Consider the following 19,949-nt stretch of genomic DNA (forward strand, 5'->3'; position numbering starts at 1 on the left):
ATTTCTGGACCAAAATAGGTTTCATACCATGCTAAACAGGCTAGTGAAGCTTGCACAGTGTACCAGAAGATGAGTTCATAATGATTTTGTACTGGAAAATCACATGTAGCATAAATGTGCAAATTTACATTACCTTTTAACAAGTCACAGTGCTTTGCTGATAGAAAGGGGTAGTTGGTTTTCCATATTGGCCTTAGTCCAAATGGCCTGTATTGTAATCTACTTTTCCTTGTTCTCCTTTCACCCCTCTCCATGTTGTGGTGTTTTCCTTTGCTTTTTCCCAGTTGGGCACCACTGACCTTAGTTTTTCTCCATATCATCCTCTCTAAACTTGGTCTTATGCCTCTCATTTCCACTAAAGTGTAAAAGACTAATAATGGCTGAAAGTGTTGCACTCCCTCCATATCATTTTAGTAGGGAACCAATCTCAAGTGCATGGAAGAGAGATCTGGGTTGCGATTTTCAATAGCATTCAGTTTGAGGTGTTGCCTTCTCTACTAGTCCCTAGAGGCCTCTTCCAATGCTTTCCTGTGTAGTTCCTCATGCTACAGAATAGGCTTGCAGTGAGAAGAATAGTGTCTGTGGGTAAACTCTAGTGTATTGGGGTTCTCTAAAAAGGAAACTGCATAGTACAGGCAACTTCCCTCAAACAGACACAATGACTCTTGTTGATACACATTTTATTTTTCCGTCAGTTTATTTGTTCTCATATTCAGTCAAGTACTGGTACAAGTGAATGATGCTAGTGTGGCTACATTTAGGCAGTCAATTAATCTGGATATGGAGCAACAAAGGGAGGGAGTTTTTTTTATCACAGCTTTTGCTCTCATGGCTTATTCTGCTAATATTTACTTCTGCTTATTATTTTAGACTCTACCCACGTCCACCACATTTACCCACACATGCATCCACACACACACGTATTCACACTCGCCTTAGGAATTAGGAGCTAAAAACAAATAATTTTTTTTTTTGCTTTGTTACCATGTTGGCATACATGTCATTAACACTTTCCCATTAATCAGTTTTAAGGGAGAGTCAATAAGTCTGGAATCCCCTGGGATACTAGATACTCTTACCAGGGTCGATTGGATCTTGTACACCCAGGCTTTGGCAATCTAAAACAGAATGCCTATCAGTTTATTCCTGGAAAACTTTGAAACATATATTGTAGTATTCAGAAACAATTTCGATTGTAATGTCATTTAACTCTTTAGTAATATTGGCATTACCCCTTTACTAAAAGGATATTAGTGTCTCAATTTTAGATGTCATTGGGTTCTTTAGTCATTTTAAGTTTGAATACAAAACATTCATTGGTTAAATGAATAGCAGAGCTATGAATTCCAGAGTAGGCAGAATTCCTTAGACTCACATTTGTGTATATTATCTATATGGATGTTCCCCCCAATTTGATAAAAATGGATACTATATGTTTTTATTCTAGAGACGGATTTTAGATCTTCAAGAATATGTACACAAAGAAGATAAAATTTTGTCTAGATGTGGCTCCCAGAAAACATGCAGATTAGAGATAGAGCAAGCAAATGGCTCTCGCTAATGGGAAGACAAATCCTTCAAAATCTTAGGCCCAATCATGTCCCACATGAAAAGGTACATTTTATTCCCATCACCACATTTGGGAAAAAAAGACACAAACGCAGACATCCTGCAATGAAATATTTTTAGCAGGTGCATTTCTATGCAGAAAGTGGGCATCTAGTTACCTACAGATATACATATCTACATAATTGGCTGGCAGATTAGTAGAGTGTGTTTGCACTTGAGAATACTTCTAGCTTCAAATACACGTATGTGAGAGTAGAAGAAGTCTCAATATGTTTTAATACATTGAATATGTTTTAAAATTAATACATTATATTTAAAACAACAACTGATTGGTATCTTTACTAGGGACAGTGGCAAATCAGAAGACTGGCAAAGTGAAATATTGTATATATTTAATGCTTTGTTGCTGACAGTTGAGTGGTGTCAGGAAGGCCAGAAATCGTATCTGGAAAAGTCACTTAAGGCCAGTAAGAGTCTATGGGCTCAGGCAGACAGAGGTTCAAATCCAAGAAGCCGAGCTGAGGGGGTCAAGGTCAAGCAGCAGAAACCAGGAGCTGAGACTGGTAGCAAAAGGCAGACCTGGGTGCAAAGTCTGCGCGACGTAGAGTTGGGATCCCAGGTGTTGGGACCCGGTGGGTGGCAGTGGGGAGAATGAAGAGCAGAGAAAAAGGCACAGCTCACAGTGCCCCTGTTGAGTACAATGAATAAACTGTACAGATGAGAACGTGTCCAAAAGGCTCCACCTCCTTCTTTGTCTATTGTTATGTCCTTCTGTAGGTGATGGGCATTAACTGTAACACATGCATACGAGTTTCCTGTAACTAGGCTGAGAGAATTGATATCTTCAGGTCAGAAGAGTGGGCCTGAGTATGCACTGTGCATTTCCTAGTGGGCCCTGCATTCTCGGCTTGGCTCTCATTTCCCATTACTGCTTCGCTCTGACTCACTGATGGCCTGCCACATGTCATTAGGCGGCTCAGCTGCTGCTTTCATTTCTCCCAAAGGTATACAGAGGTTTGGGTCTTGGCTTTTACTTTTTTTTTTCTTCTGAGAGCTAAAGGAAGTGGTCTTTTGATAGTTTGGTTTGTTGAGTTGAATACTTACAGCGTCTTACAGTTTCAATTTCCTTTTTCATAGGTATTTGATCCTGATGACCTTTATTCAGGAGTCAATTTCTCCAAGGTTCTGAGTACTCTTTTAGCTGTCAACAAAGCAACAGAAGGTAAGCAGAGCTTGTGATTTATGAGTTCTGGGTGACATGTTTGGTTCCATGTGTTTCTAATTACCTTAGGAGACAACTATGGCCAGGATTGTTTGGTGCAAATTTCTCCCCTCCCCACAAATAAACTCCAATGGGTATCAAATGCTTTAAGTTTTCATGGTTTGGGATTTAAACATACCTATCACAGATGTCATTCTAATACCTGTAGTGCAATCATTAGAACTAAGAACTCTTTCATTCAAAGCTACTGAATAGGCAACTGAGTGTAAGAAGACAAAATAAGAAGGAAAAGATCAGTTCCTTTTTTCATAAAGTTTACAGACTATAGTAGCTGTTATTTCCCTTTCCCCACTAGAGACATTTTTCTCGTAGTTTTCTGTATGTCTTTGTCCATGTAAAAGAACCCCTAAGGATCCTTGCAATGTAAATGAAAACTCAGGTTCATAATGAATGAAAAGAGTATCTTTTATTTAAGTGTTAATACTCACTACATTGGAGGTATTAAACATAAATTGTAGTAGATGCAAAGAAAATGATGATAATCTTGGAGTATAATTTCACTCCTTCTGTGACATTAGTATCTTACCTACAGCTGGGCAGTAATAACCATAATTAAAGTGCTTTTAGCCCTTACCATGGGTCTAGGCTGTCCTATAAGTCTTAGGTAGTCTCATTCAATCTTTGAAACAACCCTGGGGGTAGGTATTATTATTAGGCCGATATTACAGATAAAGAAAGTCAGGCCCACACTTGCCCAACTAGAAAGTAAGTGGCAGAGCTGGGATTCAAACCTGCATCTGACTGACTCCAGAGCCCTATGCCCAAACACGGGTCTTGCTGCTCACGCCATTGGAGAGCCAGCAGACCGTGTGCCTAGCAGTGCCAGGGGCTACAAAGTGTAAGATATGGTCCCCGACTTTGAGAAAATTACCGTCTATTTAGGGAAACTCAACTTACCCACGTGAAACAATTAGAGAAGAAGAGCAGACAATATAATCAAGTGCCAAATAGGATGGAGCATCTAGGAAGCTATCAAGTAATTCTAGTTTTAGTCAAAAGAGCTGTCTGTATATAATAGCAATAAATGTAAAAATACTTCTCCGAAGTTGTTCTTTTGCTTTTTGGAAAAAAAAAAACCGCTTTTGAGCTATGGCAAGGCGTAGAGCAGAAAGTACAGCTAATTCAAGTAACTATATTTAACACACATGACAACTCTCCAGTTCTGGGCAGGGAGGACCGTATCATTCTAACATTATGCCATACAAATTATACGTTCCTTTGCCAAACTTTCCTAGCGAGTTTTACAGTCTCTTCCCTCGCCACAGATATTTATAAAATACAAGGAGGTGAAAGTTAAAACCCACAGCATCAAGGAAACTACTTGGATACTGAGCTTGTCGCCTGGGGAATGTTTGGGCTTTAGACTTTTGCAGTTTATATCTTTTAAAAATAAATGGAGAGGAAAAGAACCCTCATTTGAATTTGTCAAGAAGCCAGCTCCTCTCTTTAGTACACTCTCAGCATACTGAAAAACGTCCAGCTCAGCGCTGGTCTACTCGAATTTCACATGATTTCAAGGAAGAGAAGACTCTTGAGTTTGATTTAAAAAAAAAATGATTCTAGTGTCAAGATTGCATCTTTCCAGACACACACGCACTCTCATTCTCGTTCTCCCCCGCACACCAGGCATAAGGGAGATTTTACATTATATATGCCACACATATTGTTACATGTGAGGAAAAAAAGAACCACTCAGTTATAGGCCAAAAAAACAAAGAGAGAAATTTGAAATATTTCAAAGTAATAAGAGCCACAAACAGCTGTTTGGTACCCAATATAGTTCTGCCTGGGATAACAGGGCATACTGTTGCAACTGGCTCAGGAGGGAAGACTTGTAGGGAAATGGGTTAAGAGAAAATGTGGTTCTGTCGCTGTTTTTCATTCTACTGGAGAGCAATGGCCAGTAAGGTTAAGAAAAAGAAGTTGGCCACCAAAAAGGGAGGGGGGAGGATAGAATACACTTGGCACATTCATAATGATAACAGAATTACGGCCAGGTTGCCTTTGAAAATGTCCCATGAAAGATAATGTTATGTTGTAGATGTTTTTCTGACATGAGTGGTTCCCTTTACCATGCCTTTTCCTCTTTTCACAGATCAGCTATCAGACAGACCATGTGGACGTTCCTCTTCTCTTAGTGCTGCTAATAGTTCTCAGACAAACCCACAGGGAGCAGTTTCTAGCACAGCTCCAGGGCTGCACAGGCAGTCAAAGACAGTGGTAAGTATAGTCCCCAATTTCCCCTGCCTGTGTTAAATCCGTGAAATTAGATCTAGACCCCGGTTGCATCTCCATGTGTGGTAAGATAACCGTCCTGTTTGTTTGGGGCGTCTCTCGATAAAACTACTTTTAAACCTAACACCAATTCAGGGTGGCCCAAATGCCTCTGAACAAATCAAAGGCGTGTGAGGCACAGAGTCAGATAACTGGGGTTGAAACTCCAAAGTCTGTCTTTTCCTAGTACTGAGCAAGTCATTTAATTGAGAATGCTATGCAAATATGTCATTATGACTACTACTTCCTGATGGCAGTTTGCTGTGATTTCCTCTATCTTTTGGTTTATTATCATCATGGGTACTGTCATTTTATTTTTCTCTTTATATTCCAATTGGGCCTATGATGAACTCCTATACTGGGATAGCCCTGTTGTCTTTGCATTTGGTCTTAATGGGAACTTTTGTTTAGGCGGAGATACCCCATCTTCTGCTCTTTTGAGACAGCATTCCTTGTGAAAAGCCACCCACTTGCTTTAAGTTATCAAGAGTTATTACTTCCAAAACACTTAACCTTTTGAGATCACAGTTCCCTTTGAGAAGGTGATGAACACTATGGTTTCACATTCTTTGGACCCTCTCAAATTGTGTGCAAACTCTCCTGTGTATGAACTTAGGGTATGTGTTTTGGGTAAAGTTCATTTTTGCTCATCAGCTTCTCAAAGGGGCCTGTGACAGGTGAAGAACTCCTGACTTAAGTAACTGTGGGGTATTTGATCTTTTCATATGACTAAGTCTTAGCCGATTTAAGATATTCTTAGTAATTGTGTTGTGGGAGGCAGATTTTATGAGAGTAGGTTAGTACCTAATCTTGGTCGTATAATTACGTAAGATATGTCTGTGTTGGATAGAGGCAGGATGGAATAGTTTATCACTCTACTTTGTTTCCTGGATCATTTAAATAAGTGTCTTTAGATAATTGGTAGGGAGAGAGGGAAATGAAAGCCATGACCCACTTCAAAATACACATTCTCACAAATGGAAAAGTTAGCATATAGTTTTGAGGAGTTTCTTAATCCCCCCTGAGGCCTATCCATGTTAGGACTACTCCTAAATTAAAAACTCAAGACTGAGATGGACCTGGGGTTTTATCGTTGGTCACCCCACTTTATTTGTCTAAATTCATATAATTTCTGCCCCTGCCTCATTCAGATGAGTGCTTAATTTGGTGTGGCTTTTGTTTTTCTAGGAGATGACGGAAAATGGAAGTCACCAGTTGATAGTAAAGGCAAGATTCAACTTTAAACAGACTAATGAAGATGAACTGTCAGTCTGTAAAGGGGACATCATTTATGTCACTAGAGTTGAAGAAGGAGGCTGGTGGGAAGGCACATTAAATGGGAGAACAGGCTGGTTCCCTAGTAATTATGTCCGAGAAATTAAATCCAGTGGTAAGTCAATCTTTTAAAAGCTTTTTTGAATGTGACTCTTGTACTTTCTTGATATTCTTACAGCAAATCTTGTAGTTTTAATTGGTTAACTGAAACTGTTTGTACTTGTATGTGTGTGTCCAAAATAGACTAGAACAGAACTGGGGAAAATCTGTGATTAGATATTTTGAAATGAAGTTGTATTTAGATTACATCAAGGCAGCAAAAAACTAAAAAAGCAAAAGAATTCAAAGCTCAGACAACTGTTCCACCTTAACTATGTCCCTTTCTGTCTACTAATTCTAGCCCATGTAACATAGTACATAGTCCTTCCTGCTACTCTAAGAATCACCATGACAGAATACAATAATAAGAGAGGCCATGTGCTAACTTCCTTTTTTTAGCCCTCAGCTCTTGAAGCAGACAGACCTAAGTCTAAATGCCTCAGAGATATGAGTGAAATCTTATTGCTCTTCTGTCTTTTGAGAGCTTGCTTAGGTAACTTACTTGCTTTTTATTATTTAGGAAGGTAGACTCTGCCTATATTCCCCAAAAAAACTGTTACATAAAAATGTCATGATACAGATAAAATAGTATTGAGGTATTCATTATATCTCCTCACTTTTCAAAAATATTTACCCATGGACTCCTTTGAGTGATTAGCTTCTCAGTGCATTTTTTCTTTTATAGATAGCTTTATTGCTTTTTTAATGCCTCAAAATAATACTATTAATTAATAATATTATCGGCTCACTGTAAATAAATAAAAACATTACAGAAATACATGTAGAGAATGAAAATTCCTTTCCTTGGCTCCTTCCCCCAGATAACCATTGTTATGAGCTTTTCCCTAAAGCTTTTAGGATAAATGTTACTTTGTACACTTTTCTGCACTGTTGGGTTAAGGGAGGGGACAACCTTTTTTAATGGAATAATTGTTATCAACATATATATATATGTGTGTATATATATATATATATATATATATATATATATATATATTTCTTAGCATTTTTTATTATTGAGAATTAAGATGTTTCTGTTGAACCTTGAAATATTTTCAGGTCTTGCCTGGAATTTCCTTGGTTTTGATTACGTTCACAGCCAGTTTGTACCCCTTGTTACATCTTTCAATTGGTATAATCTGGTTGTTAGGATCTCTAAATAACTTTCCAAATTCACTCTAACTTTGTTCTCTTATTCAGTGTCTTCATCTGCAAAACTATAAGGCACAGCACTTGCTGCCTTGCTTTGGGACATGGGAAGTGGACAGATAACACGCCCTCATTATAATATCCTTCACTGAGATGCCTTGTAGCACAGTCTGGACACTCCCTTGTGGACTGCCCACTCCTTGGGGAGTTATCTGAAGATTTTCAAATAACCAAGCTATTTGTCCTGATTTTTGGACCTTTCCCTTCAATTTTGTCCAATACTCTCTTTGGTTTAGAACTCAGTAAAGGACTCACATGTAAGCTCTGGCTCTGATTTGAACACCTAGGTAATTTCTGGAAACATTTTACCCAGCTGTTACGGATAGGTCCGAACAGCTGGGGCCAGGAAGCCTGCTAGTCAGGGAAGGCCTGGGACTAGGAGTATGTGGAACAACATATCTCACCTAGCTTATTTCAGTGGCTTTCTAACTGGCATCTCTGTTCCTGTCCTTGTCACCCTTATAATCTAATTAAAACTCAGTAGCCAGAGTGATTTTTTCAAAATCGAACTTGGGTAATGGTTCCCCATCTGAAAAAGAGTAAAGCCAAGGTTATCCCAATAGTCTACAGGGCTCTCCAGGATTTGGCCTCCAAGCCCCTCTGCCCTCCTCTCTGCCCTCTCTCCCCCTTACTCATTCCACTTTAGCCCCACTGGTCTCCTTGTTGCCTGGGCCAGACAGGCACCTTCTTTACTCTCTGTCCTTCCACCTGGCATACTCTCCTCAGATATGAGCATGGATGATTCCCTCACCTCTTTCAGGTCTTGGCTTACTTGTCAGCTTCACAGGCCTTCCTTGGTCACCTGGGAGAAAATCGAACCCTATCCCCACTGTTCCTGTCATCCTTCCCTGCTTTATTTTTTTGTTTGTTTACCATTTCTCTCCATCTCACATAATATACATTTACTTATTTATTCCATTTACTGTATGTATCTTACCATTAGAATGTAAGTGTTATGAGAGCAGAGATATTTTTCTGTGTCATTTATGCTTAGTAAATATTTGTAAAATGAATGGGTATTGTGGGACAGGTCATTAAATTTTGCTCAGCTTTTGTTCACTGAGCATTCCTAGGCACTGGGTGGGGGAGGTTATAATAATCTGTTCTCATGGACTCTGCCTCCAAGGACTTGACAATCTAGGAGTCAGGACAGGTGTGTACACACTCAAGTATAACAGGATAGGACAGAATAAGTGACATGGACAAAACTCTAAGTCGAAATAAGATGCTGTTGGAGCAGTAAAGAAGCAATTCAATTAACAATAACCTAAGTTGGGGAAGCACTTGAATTGGGTCTTGAAGAATGGAAAGAAGCTTCTGACTCGTAGAAGAAGGTTAGAGAGTTAGTACATTAAAGCATGGAGCAAGTGGTAGGATGATTTGGGTTGAGCGTAAGGTGAGTGAAGAGGAGCGGGGCCTTGAGCAGGAGCTACATTAAGAGAGGTGTCAATGCAGGGGATAGCAATGTAGTTTAGAAAGATCTTTCTAGTGGTAGTGTGAGGGATGGTTTGCAGGGAAGTGGTGGGAATAACCAATGAGGATGTGGGGAAACCGGCAGAGATGACTGCTGAAATCCAGGCAATCCAGATAGCGGTGTGGGCTACTTTTGTGAGAGTGGGGAAGAAGAGAAAGTGGATGGATGCAGTAGATACTGTTAAAGTAGAATCAAGAAAACCGGCGGATGATTAATTATGAGGAAAAGGGAAGAGGTAAGGATTATTGCAAGTCTAGGGATCCAGCTTGATGGTGATCTCCTTAGAGACATGCAGTGTCATCCACCTAGCCAGCTAGCAAAAATTTATTCACCATGGCTAAGATATCAGTCTTTGTCCTGAGCTCTGGTGAGGCAGAGAAACCTAAGACATGACTCTTGCCTTCATGGTGTTCATAATCTAATGAGGGAGAACTATAATAAGAATGCAGTATGATAAGTTTAGTGATCAAGCTAAATAAAGGGTAGTTTGGAGAGTGGTGAACGGAAGAGAGGTGACTAACTCATGGTGACAAGGAAGTCAAGGGGGACTCATTCCTCTTTGTATACCTTTCTGTCCCCATAGTGCCTAATGGTTCTTTAGACACTGGAAATGTTTGATACATGCTGACCTCCATTAATAGAGAAGATAGGGAAGATAGGAGGAGGAGGAGGAGTGTGTGTGTGTGTGTGTGTGTGTGTGTGTCTGTGTGTGTGTGTGTGTTGGGTGGTTGGCACTGAAGACGATGAGTTGTTGTTTTGGACATGTTGAGTGGAGGTGCCAGCCAGTCATAGTTCTGAAGGTTTTCAAAAGGTAATTGGCAGACAGAATTGTACACCTGAAATTATGTAATTTCATTAACAATTGTCACCCCAATAAATTAAAAAATAAATAAATAAATAATCTTGAAAAAGGTAATTGGCGCTACGGATTTGGAACATGGGAGAGAGAAGAGCTGGAGATGAAACCAGTTGACAGTGTAAACTGGTTGATGATAAAGTGTAAATAAAATATATAGCAGATCATCAGTGGACACAGTGCACTGTGGCTGGAGAGGTTGGGGGAGGCTTCATGGAGGAGGTTGGGCTTCAGCTGAACCCTCAGAGACATGTAGGCTGTGGGTAGGCCCAGAAGAGAGGGGTGGGGAGAAATCTAAGTCAGTGATTGCTCGAGGAGTACAAATACCACAAAGGATCTGCAGTAGGATTGAGCAGAGCGAGCTTAGGGGACAGTGGAAGATAATAGCTTGATGAAATGAAAATGTCTCATTGGGAAAATAGGTGTTAAGTCTTTGTTGACTTAAATTTTTTCCTATCTCAATTCCTGCTGCTTCCACAAAACAGTGAGTAGGTCAAAATCTATCTAGGATTCTGCTGAGGGACATTTTAAATTCAATGCTGTGCTGTTTTGGTCTAGAAAACAAACACCTATCAATTTTTATTGCTTTCCATGAAGTTCATACTGATGTAAAATTTAGGAAAGATTTGTCTGTAAGGAGTTTTAAAAAAATGATTCATAGATTAAATGCACATCTCATTGAAACAAAATCTTCAATTTAGAGTTTTAAACCCCACTGCCATATAACCTCTTGGGTCATTTATGAATCTGAATCAGACATGGAACTGAGGAACTTCAGTGATCTCTGTCTGCTTACTATAAGGTCAAATGTGTAACACTGAGATCACTAGAATAGTTAGTAAATCTGGTTACAACCTTCTCCCTGCAGACTGCTGTGCCATAGGAGTGCTGTGCATAGTTTTCTTCCCTCCAGCCGATGAAGAGCACTGGGTGCCTGGTAAATTTGCTCTTGAGGAGTGGTATTTTAAGTTTTAGAACCCACTGTAGCTTTTGTTTAGAGATAATTATGGCTGAAGCCCTGGGGACAGCTTCTTTCCTCTCTTCAGAAGGAGGATGATGTCAGAGGACTTAGAGGACCACCAGTCTACTACTGTAGAGAGTTAAGAAATAGAATATTTAACACACACACACACACACACACACACACACACACACACACACACACACACACAATCTCCTTTCAACATGAGTTTGAAGATGAAGATAGAATAGTTTTTTGTGACCATGATTATAAAAGCCTCTCACCAAGGATGGTGGAAGCTAGACAATGGTGACGTTATGAAGTCATTGTTACCAGTCCTGCTTGCCTACCTTTTGATTTGTTGTTACATGAGAAAAATGAACTCTATTTTGAACACAAATATTTTTATCAAATATCTTACTTCATAAAAAATGCATGTATGAATAACTTAGTCGTTATATAAGCCACAGAAGATAGATTAAGGGCCTTTGCTCCTTTATTTCATTTGAGTCACATACATTATGTATAGAAAATTAGCCATTTATACAATTTTCAGTCCTTTTCTTAAACATCAGTGGTAACATGTAAATTAACATGTTATTTGTACATCAAAATAATTTCTACCAATACATCAATAACATAATAATTTACATCTCTTTTTAAAATGTTTTGTCTTTGTTACTGAGAAAAGCTAAGGGTTTTATCGGGACCTTGCATTAAAACTTTCCTGGCAAAATTTCCATGCCAAGAAAATATTGAGGCACGTGTGATTGGAGCAGATATTTTAAGCAAATTCAGCTTTGTGCAACTGCTTCAGTTAAGGAGGGTCATTAAATCCTTTTAAAACTTCTTATTAGCAGGTAAATATAGATATCATATGAAAGGATTAGGTCGATGGCTAATTAAATTTATATTAAGGGAGATTAAGAAATGACTCTTCCTACTGATTATACAAAAAAAACCTAGGATTGAGCTTTATATTTAGACTTCCTGTTTTAATCCCCTGAGTATATCACATAGATGTTTCATATCCTGAGAAACTAGTTGTCACCAGATTTCTTTTTGTCCTATCGCTGCCAACAGGCAATAGGAATTTGTACATCAGCAAGGGGAGGGAAAAAATCAAAAGTTAATTGAAAAATGATCTTTATATTAGGATTCAGAGAGTTTCTTATGGCTATATCTGTGTTACACTTGTTGTTTGGGTTATATTATACCAAATAACGCATTTGAATTCTACACTACATTGACTTATGTTTTTTCAGAGATTGAATTGAATTGACCAATCTTTTCATTGCCTTAGAAACACCACCTAAAAGGTTTATATTTTGATGTCAGTTCCCATTAGGTCACTTTGAACCATCCCTAGGGACTGAATTTGTCTCCTTTGAACCTCTACATCTTTATTCCTTCTCTCCATGTCGCCGAGTGTGGGTTTCAGAGAGAACTGCACATGGCAGGAGTAAGCAGTGGGAGGGATGGGAGTGGGGGCAGAGAGGAACCAGAGGTAACAAACTGTCACTGAGGCACAGTGCTGGTGTTTTTCAGTTTATATAGCCACCTCTTGAATTTTTTCATGGGGCCAGTCGTTTCCAAAGGCTTCTTTTTTAGATTTTCCAAGTTTGTCCTTCCAAATCTGTCTTTGTGTTTTGATCACCCATTCTATACCAGGCCTGCAGGGAGAGCCAGAACTTCCAGCACTATGCTGAATAAGAGCGATCAGATGGGTACTAGACTTATGGGGTGATCACTTTGTAAGTGATATAAATTTCTAATCACTATATTGTACACCTGAAACTAACATAATATTGTATGTCAACTGCAATTGAGAAAAAAAAAAGAAAGAGTGGTGACAGCAGATTTCCTTGCCTTGTTCCTGATCTCAAGGCAAAGCGTTCAGCATTCAGTCTCTCACCATTATGGAAGATGCTAGCTGTAGGTTTTCATAGATGCTCTTTATTGAGTTGAAGAAGTTCCTCTTTATTCCTATTTTTTTTCTGGAAGTTTTTTTTTTCTTGAATAGGTGTTCAGTTTTGCCAGGTGCTTTTTCTGCATCGATTGATATCACCATGTGATTTTTCTGTTTAGACTCTTATCATGGGTTACATTGATTGATTTTTTAATATTTAACCAATCTTTCATCCTGGGGATGAATTCCAGGTATACAATTCTTTTGAAATATCACTGAATTCTATTTGCTAATACTTTGTTAAGGTTTTTTTGCATCTACATTCATGAAGGATACTGGTCTGCAATTTTCTTTTTTTGTGCTATCTTTGGTTTTGGTGTCCATATAAGAGTGACTTTATAAAATAAGTTGGAAAGTGGTCCCTTCTCTATTATTTTCTACAAGAGATTGTGAAGCATTGGTTTTTATTTTTTTTATTTATTTTTTTATTATTATTTTTTTAATTAATTTTATTGGGGTGACAATTGTTAGTAAATTTACATAGATTTCAGGTGTACAATTCTGTATTACATCGTCTATAAATCCCATTGTGTGTTCACCACCTAGAGTCAGTTCTCCTTCCATCACCATATATTTGATCCCCTTTACCCTCATCACTCACCCCCCACCCAAGTGGAACAGAGGTGTCAGGGAAGGCACTGAGGGGGTATCCTAGGTACAAGCTGACAGCACAGTACAATGAGATGAGGGAGGCGACAGCTGGGCTCAGAAAGTGGTATCGGGGAACCCTGATACACTGTTGGTGGGAATGCAGACTGGTGCAGCCGCTATGGAAGGCAGTGTGGAGGTTCCTCAAGAAATTACGAATAGAATTACCATATGACCCAGCAATCGCTCTCCTGGGTATCTACCCCAAAAATATAAAAGCATTTCTCTATAGAGACACGTGTACGCCAATGTTCAGTGAAGCATTGGTTTTGCTGGGGGAAGGGAGTTACCACTTTGTGAGTGGTGTAAATGTCTAACTATTACATTGTTTTGTACATCTGAAACTAATAAAAATGAATTAATATTGCTTCTCCCTTAAACATTTTCATAAAATTTTCTAGTGAAACCATATGGATATGGAAATTTCTTTTTCCAGAGTTTTAAATTTATAAATTCAATTTCCTTAATAGTTATAATAGACTATTCAAATGGTCTATTTCCTATTGGCTGAGGTGTGGTAGTATTTATTTTCTGAGGAATTGGTTCATTTCACATCTAATTATAAAATTTATGTGTGGAGTTCTTTATAGTATTCTTTTATTATTATTATTTTTTGTAATCTCCAGGGACTGTAGTGATATCCCCTGTTTCACTCCTGATATTCGTGATTTGTATCTTGTCACTTTTTTTCTCTGTCAGTCTTGCTAAAGGTTTGACAATTTCATCAGTCTTCTCAAAGCACGAGCTCTTTCTGCATCACGTTCAAGCACCCAGTAATCTTCAAGGCAGCCACTTCTTTCTTTGCAATTCATGTTTCTCAGTTCTACTTTACATAGTTAACATTTTGTTTCAATTACAATGGCCTATTCCTATGGCCTTTCCTTTCCTCTTCTATGTCTTGGCAGGCTGTCCATTACTGTTTACCCTTTCTTTTGGCCTTGCTTTAGAAAGGTGACCACATCTTGCTAGTATCTCTAGAAACTTTTATTTTTATCAAGAGTGGTTTATATCATAATTCCACAAAACAACTGAGTTCTAAGTAGAACCATTATAGCTACATTGTAGAAAACTTGCCTAATAAAAAAACTAAAAGGAAGATGAGGGTAAGGGGGATCAAATATATGGTGATGGAAGGAGAACTGACTCTGGGTGGTGAACACACAATGGGATTTATAGATGATGTAATACAGAATTGTACACCTGAAATTATGTAATTTCACTAACAATTGTCACCCCAATAAATTAAAAAAAACTAAAAGGATTAGGCAACGGTCAATTTTGAATATGTCTAAGAGTGCAAAACTGTGGTGTACTGGAAAGAACATCAGGCTTGGCAATACAAGACTTGGGTTCAAGTCCTGGCTCTGCCACTTACAATCATAAGTAATAGGCTAGGTGGTGCTACATTGCTCAAGGTCACTCAGTACAGTTTTGTGAAGCCACCAGCTGAATCCAGGCAGGTCTTGAAATATCATAAAGTCTCCCCAAACTGTCCATACATCACTTGTAAACACTGGGAAGTGACAGAATTGGCCCTTATTGCTGCCTTTACTTTGTTTCCACTATGCCCAGCTTGGCACAGCTAGATAACTCACCATCACAGACACAGTCCTGCCTTGAGCATTTCCATTTCTATAGCTGTTCTTCTGGAATCTTCCATGACTAGAAAACTCTACTGTCTTCTCTGTCTGTTTGAATTCTAGCTACACTCTAGGGCCTGATCATGTACCCCCTGTCCAGCAAGGTCTTCTCTTACCATCCCAGGTCAAACTGATGGTCTCTTTGAACTCCAGTAGGAACCACTACCCATGCCATCAACTGACACTTTCGGTAGCTTTATCTCTGGACATCATATTGGTTAGAAGCACAGGCCCTTGTCAAGGCATAGCTGAGCTTCAGTCTTGGTTCTGCCATTTCCCAGATTCATGCCATTAGGCAGCTGACATCACCTTCGTGAACCTTAGTAACCTCCTCTGCAAAATGAGATCATTTCTGAATGACGGGGTTGTTGTGAAGGTCAAATAAAATATCTTAAAAGCTATTAGGTGCCAAATAAATGTAAGAGATATTTTATTTTTATTTTTTTGGGGGGGCTAGCCACATTGCTGCTGGCCCCATCTGTGGAAAGATGCTTTTTTTGGGGGGGGAGGAACAGGACTTTATGGGGGAACAGTGTGTACTTCCAGGACTTTTTTCCAAGTCAAGTGGTTGTCCTTTCAATCTTAGTTGTGGTGGGTTTCATTCAGCTTCAAGTTGTTGTCCTTCAGTCTTAGTTGTGGAGGGTGCAGCTCAGCTCCAGGTCCAGTTGCCGTTGTTAGTTGCAGGAGGTGCAGTCTACCATCCCTTGCGGGAGTCGAACAGGCAACCTTGTGGTTGAGAGTCTGCACTCTAACCAACTGAGCCATCTGGCACTGGCCCATGTGGGAGTCGAACCGGCAGCCTTCGGCATTAGGAACATGGAACTCCAACCGCCTGAACCACCGGGCTGGCCCCCAGGATATTTTAAATATAATAATAATTAGCAATCAAGGTTAAATGGGAAATTATTCATGAAAGAATGTTGTAATAGGAGAATTACAAAACTGTAGGTAACATAAGAAAGATCCGTGTGTGTGTGTGTGTTCACAAGCACATATATAAAAAGAATGGTATGACACACTTCAAAATGTTACTCTGGATTATGGTTAGCTCTGAGTAATGGGCTAATCATTGGTTTTTATTTACTTTTCTATATTTTGCATTTTTTAGGGTGAGCATGCAGTAGATTTAAAACTAGAAAGTATTATTTTTAAAAAAGAAAAATCAAGGTCCGATGATATATTATTATTTGGTTATTTATACTCCACCACACTTCAGAAAGAGTTTAAAGTAGCATACAATATAGCAAGATAAAAATGGAATACAAAACAAAATGAAGCAAAGGAGAAAATGAGGATAGGAAAGATAGTATATAGTGACACTATTAAACATTTACGATCAATGTCTTGTATTTTTATCAACTGATTTTCTTTAAAAAAAGAGAATGTACTAGGATGTCTCTTAGTCATGAGTTTAATAGGGAAAATGAACTTTATAGAAGAAAGGCAACATTTTCCAGGGTAATGTGTTAATATTAAAATGATACATAAAAGAGAAGAATTTTATGTTAGTTTTCAGTGTATTAAAGATTCTGATTATTTTGTTTTTTGGCACAATAGACAGCCCTAAGAAAGAATGGTTGCTATTATTTATATTATACTTGTATAGTAAGTTGTAAATTAATATATACATGTATTTGATTCGTGTTAACTTTGCTTATCTGTTTTGAATAAGTTGAATGGGGAAGCTGACGGGAGTAAAGAAACAAGCCCAAACTGGGAGTGAAATTTTTGCCCCAGCCCTGCCATTAAGTAGCTAGACCTTAACTCCTTGGCTTATTTGCCCCCTCAGAAATTGAGGGGCCTGGATAAGAAGATCTAAGTTTGACTGTGTATAGTTTGGTAAAATTACAGTTTCTTGTTTAGGAATGTACATTTCCATTGATCCTTCCACTCGACAATATTTATAGTATGTTAGTTATAAAGTGTTCCTCTTTAGACTTGTATGATATTAACATAATTTAAATGTGTTTTTCACAGAGAGACCTCTCTCCCCCAAGGCTGTCAAAGGATTTGAAACTACTCCACTTACCAAGAATTATTATTCCGTGGTGAGTGATTTCTTGACTTTCTATATGGAAACTTTTCACTTGTTGAACCACTGTATGTGTTGAGGTAATACAAATGGAAGACTGGATAAAGTTGCACTGAAAGGGTCTACTGTCAGCTGCATTACAGTGGAGCTCTTCCACTCGTAGGCTTCTTACAGATGTCTAGAAGTTTTACATTCACTGTGCTGAAAAATTCAAGGGTAACACAAAGACCTAGAGCAAGGCCTATTAAATTGCAGTGAAAGAGAAATTGGTGAATATGTAGATGTTATGGGGAAATTCAGCCTTACCATATATTTAGAAGGTGAATTCCCAAGTTCCTATAATGCAATAAGTGTTCAGTATCTGCATACTGTGATTTTATTTTAGAATCAATCAATTCATTATGATATCCTCTGAAATACTATCAACTTTGTTCTTGAAGAGAGCCCAGAGGGAACACTGCCCTTTGGCACAGAGGAAGGAATTAAATGGCTCTGGTTTGAACATAGACATGTCAAAATATATTAGCTATAAATAGGGCATGTGCAATACTCAAAATAAGTTCCTGTTTGAAAAAGGAATCGTATCCTTCTCCTGAATCTGCTTTCTGCTTTCGTTCATGTCTTCTTTCCTGACTTGGCCCAGTCACTAATGAAAAGATCAAGTCATCATAACCTCTAAGTTTCCCTGGTAGTCTCGTCGTCTTCCCCACCTCTGCTGAAATACGGTTTCACTTTTCACCCAATGTTGTATGTATGTTTGTACTGTATGCTCCTTTCATTTTGTGCATGGACATTTTTTAAACATCTCTATACATTTGGTTTGAAAAAACTAAGTTTCACTCTTCAGTGAATTTTTTCCATAATGATGACATGAGCAGCAGCTGGTATGAAAGATCAAGAAGGGACTTCATAGGTAGCATGGACAACAATTATAGGGGACAGTTTTGTCACTATTTTTCGTCTTACAGTTCTGTGATTAAAGTATATTACCCAACAGAGCTAGGCTCCCTTAACCCTTTCCCTCTGACTACTTATTTTTTAGCTTCCAGGTGACACCCAATGATTTAATTTTTAAAGACAGGGTGCATTCAAATGGTGGATGACAATGTTAACCATAGCTTCATCTCCCTGTGGATCTGGAACGTACTATCCATCACTCTGCTTTGGGTCTCTTTCTGCCTCTGCTGATTCTACCAATGTAAAATATTGTTGGGATTATCCAAGGCAGACTAACCTCTATGATACTTATGTGCCTTATGGAAATCCTGTATACACTATGTACAAACTCTGGATGTACTTCAGTTGGTATCATCTACCTCCTATTGGAGTTCATGTGCATGGTTTCTAGTTCCTTGCTATTATAAGCAATTCTGCAGTGAACATCTTATATGTGTAACTTTGGCAAAGTATATAAAGATCTATAGGGTGAATTCCTAGAACTTAAACTGTTGGGTCAAAAGATATATATTTTTTTCAAATTTTGATAGATTTTTGTCTCAAACATCAAGCTTAATAAAGAAGACTGAATGCCTTGGGGAGGCCATGATGGCCTGTGAAGGAGCTGTAGAGCTTTCTTGTAAATATTACTGAATTGTTGACACCAGTTAAACATATTGTTGTAACTAGATATGGATGTGAAGGCATTTGGGTTGGTTGTTGGTTTTTTTAAAATCCATGTTTCTTTTGTTTTGAGTATTTAGGAAAATTTTTAGAGGCAATAATTCAAAACATGTTCTTGATGTTGTGATTGTCCTCTCAATCTGCGCTGAATACCTTAGACAAATCAAAAAAATTCTAGTCCACACAGAGTATGTAGAGACGTGGAAAAGCAAGTTTATCCACATGTAAGGTGTCCCTATCTAATCTTATATTAACTCTTCTTCCCTCTAAGATTCATTAATTGTAGACATTTCTTTGCTAGTGTTTATAAAAGCACTAGTGACTGATTTTTTACTCCATTTCTTTTTTTACTCCTTTTCTTAAAAAACAGAAAAAATATTTTTTCTGATTACATAACATTATATAAATAACATAAAAAATAAGACAATACAGAAAAAGTATAAAGAAGAAAATAAATATCACCTTTAATCCCAGCATTCATAAATAATCCCTGTTAACATGTTGGTGAATCTCATGCCAAATTTTCTTTGCGGTAGATGTGTATGTGTGTGCATATATAAAGCCTGTGTTATATGTGTGAGTGTATAAAATGAAAACAGGAACAATGTATTTTTCACTGTTTCTCCTTCATGGAAGTTTTTCTATCCTCACACCCTGACAATACTCTGACCAGACCTGTTCTTATGATCTTTCATTCAGTGAGTCCTTGCTATTCCAAATGCTTCCTTTACTTTGGTTCTGTGTATTATTCAGAGTTCTTCAGAGAAACAGAACCAATAGGGTAATATAAAGAGATTTACCATAAGGAATTGGCTCACACCATTATGGAGGCAGAGAAGTCCCGCAAACTGTCATCTGCAAGCTAGAGACCCAAGGCAGGTGGCGGTATAGTTCAATCCTGGTCCAAAGGCCTGAGAAGCAGCAGAACCAATGGTGTAAGTTCTATTCTGAGAGCAGGAGAAGACTGATGTCCCAGCTGAAGCAGTCAGGCAGAGAGTGAATTCTCCCTTTTTCCACCTTTTGGTTCTATTCAGGCTCTCG

At 38.4% G+C, this 19,949-nt stretch overlaps 1 protein-coding gene across 10 annotated transcripts in view; it reads left to right on the top strand.

Annotated features, from left to right (window-relative positions):
• ARHGEF6 (Rac/Cdc42 guanine nucleotide exchange factor 6) overlaps positions 1 to 19,949 on the top strand; it is a 116,330-nt gene that overhangs the window by 24,630 nt on the left and 71,751 nt on the right. For all 10 annotated transcript variants that reach the window (XM_081043903.1, XM_081043900.1, XM_081043902.1 and 7 more), the window contains 4 exons: positions 2,707 to 2,791; positions 4,947 to 5,071; positions 6,314 to 6,515; positions 17,234 to 17,304. In XM_081043903.1, coding sequence (XP_080900029.1) covers positions 2,707 to 2,791; positions 4,947 to 5,071; positions 6,314 to 6,515; positions 17,234 to 17,304 — 483 coding nt within the window. The remainder of the gene's footprint in view (positions 1 to 2,706; positions 2,792 to 4,946; positions 5,072 to 6,313; positions 6,516 to 17,233; positions 17,305 to 19,949) is intronic.

This window comes from Rhinolophus hipposideros, assembly GCF_964194185.1.
Source record: "Rhinolophus hipposideros genome assembly, chromosome: X".
Taxonomy (NCBI): domain Eukaryota; kingdom Metazoa; phylum Chordata; class Mammalia; order Chiroptera; family Rhinolophidae; genus Rhinolophus; species Rhinolophus hipposideros.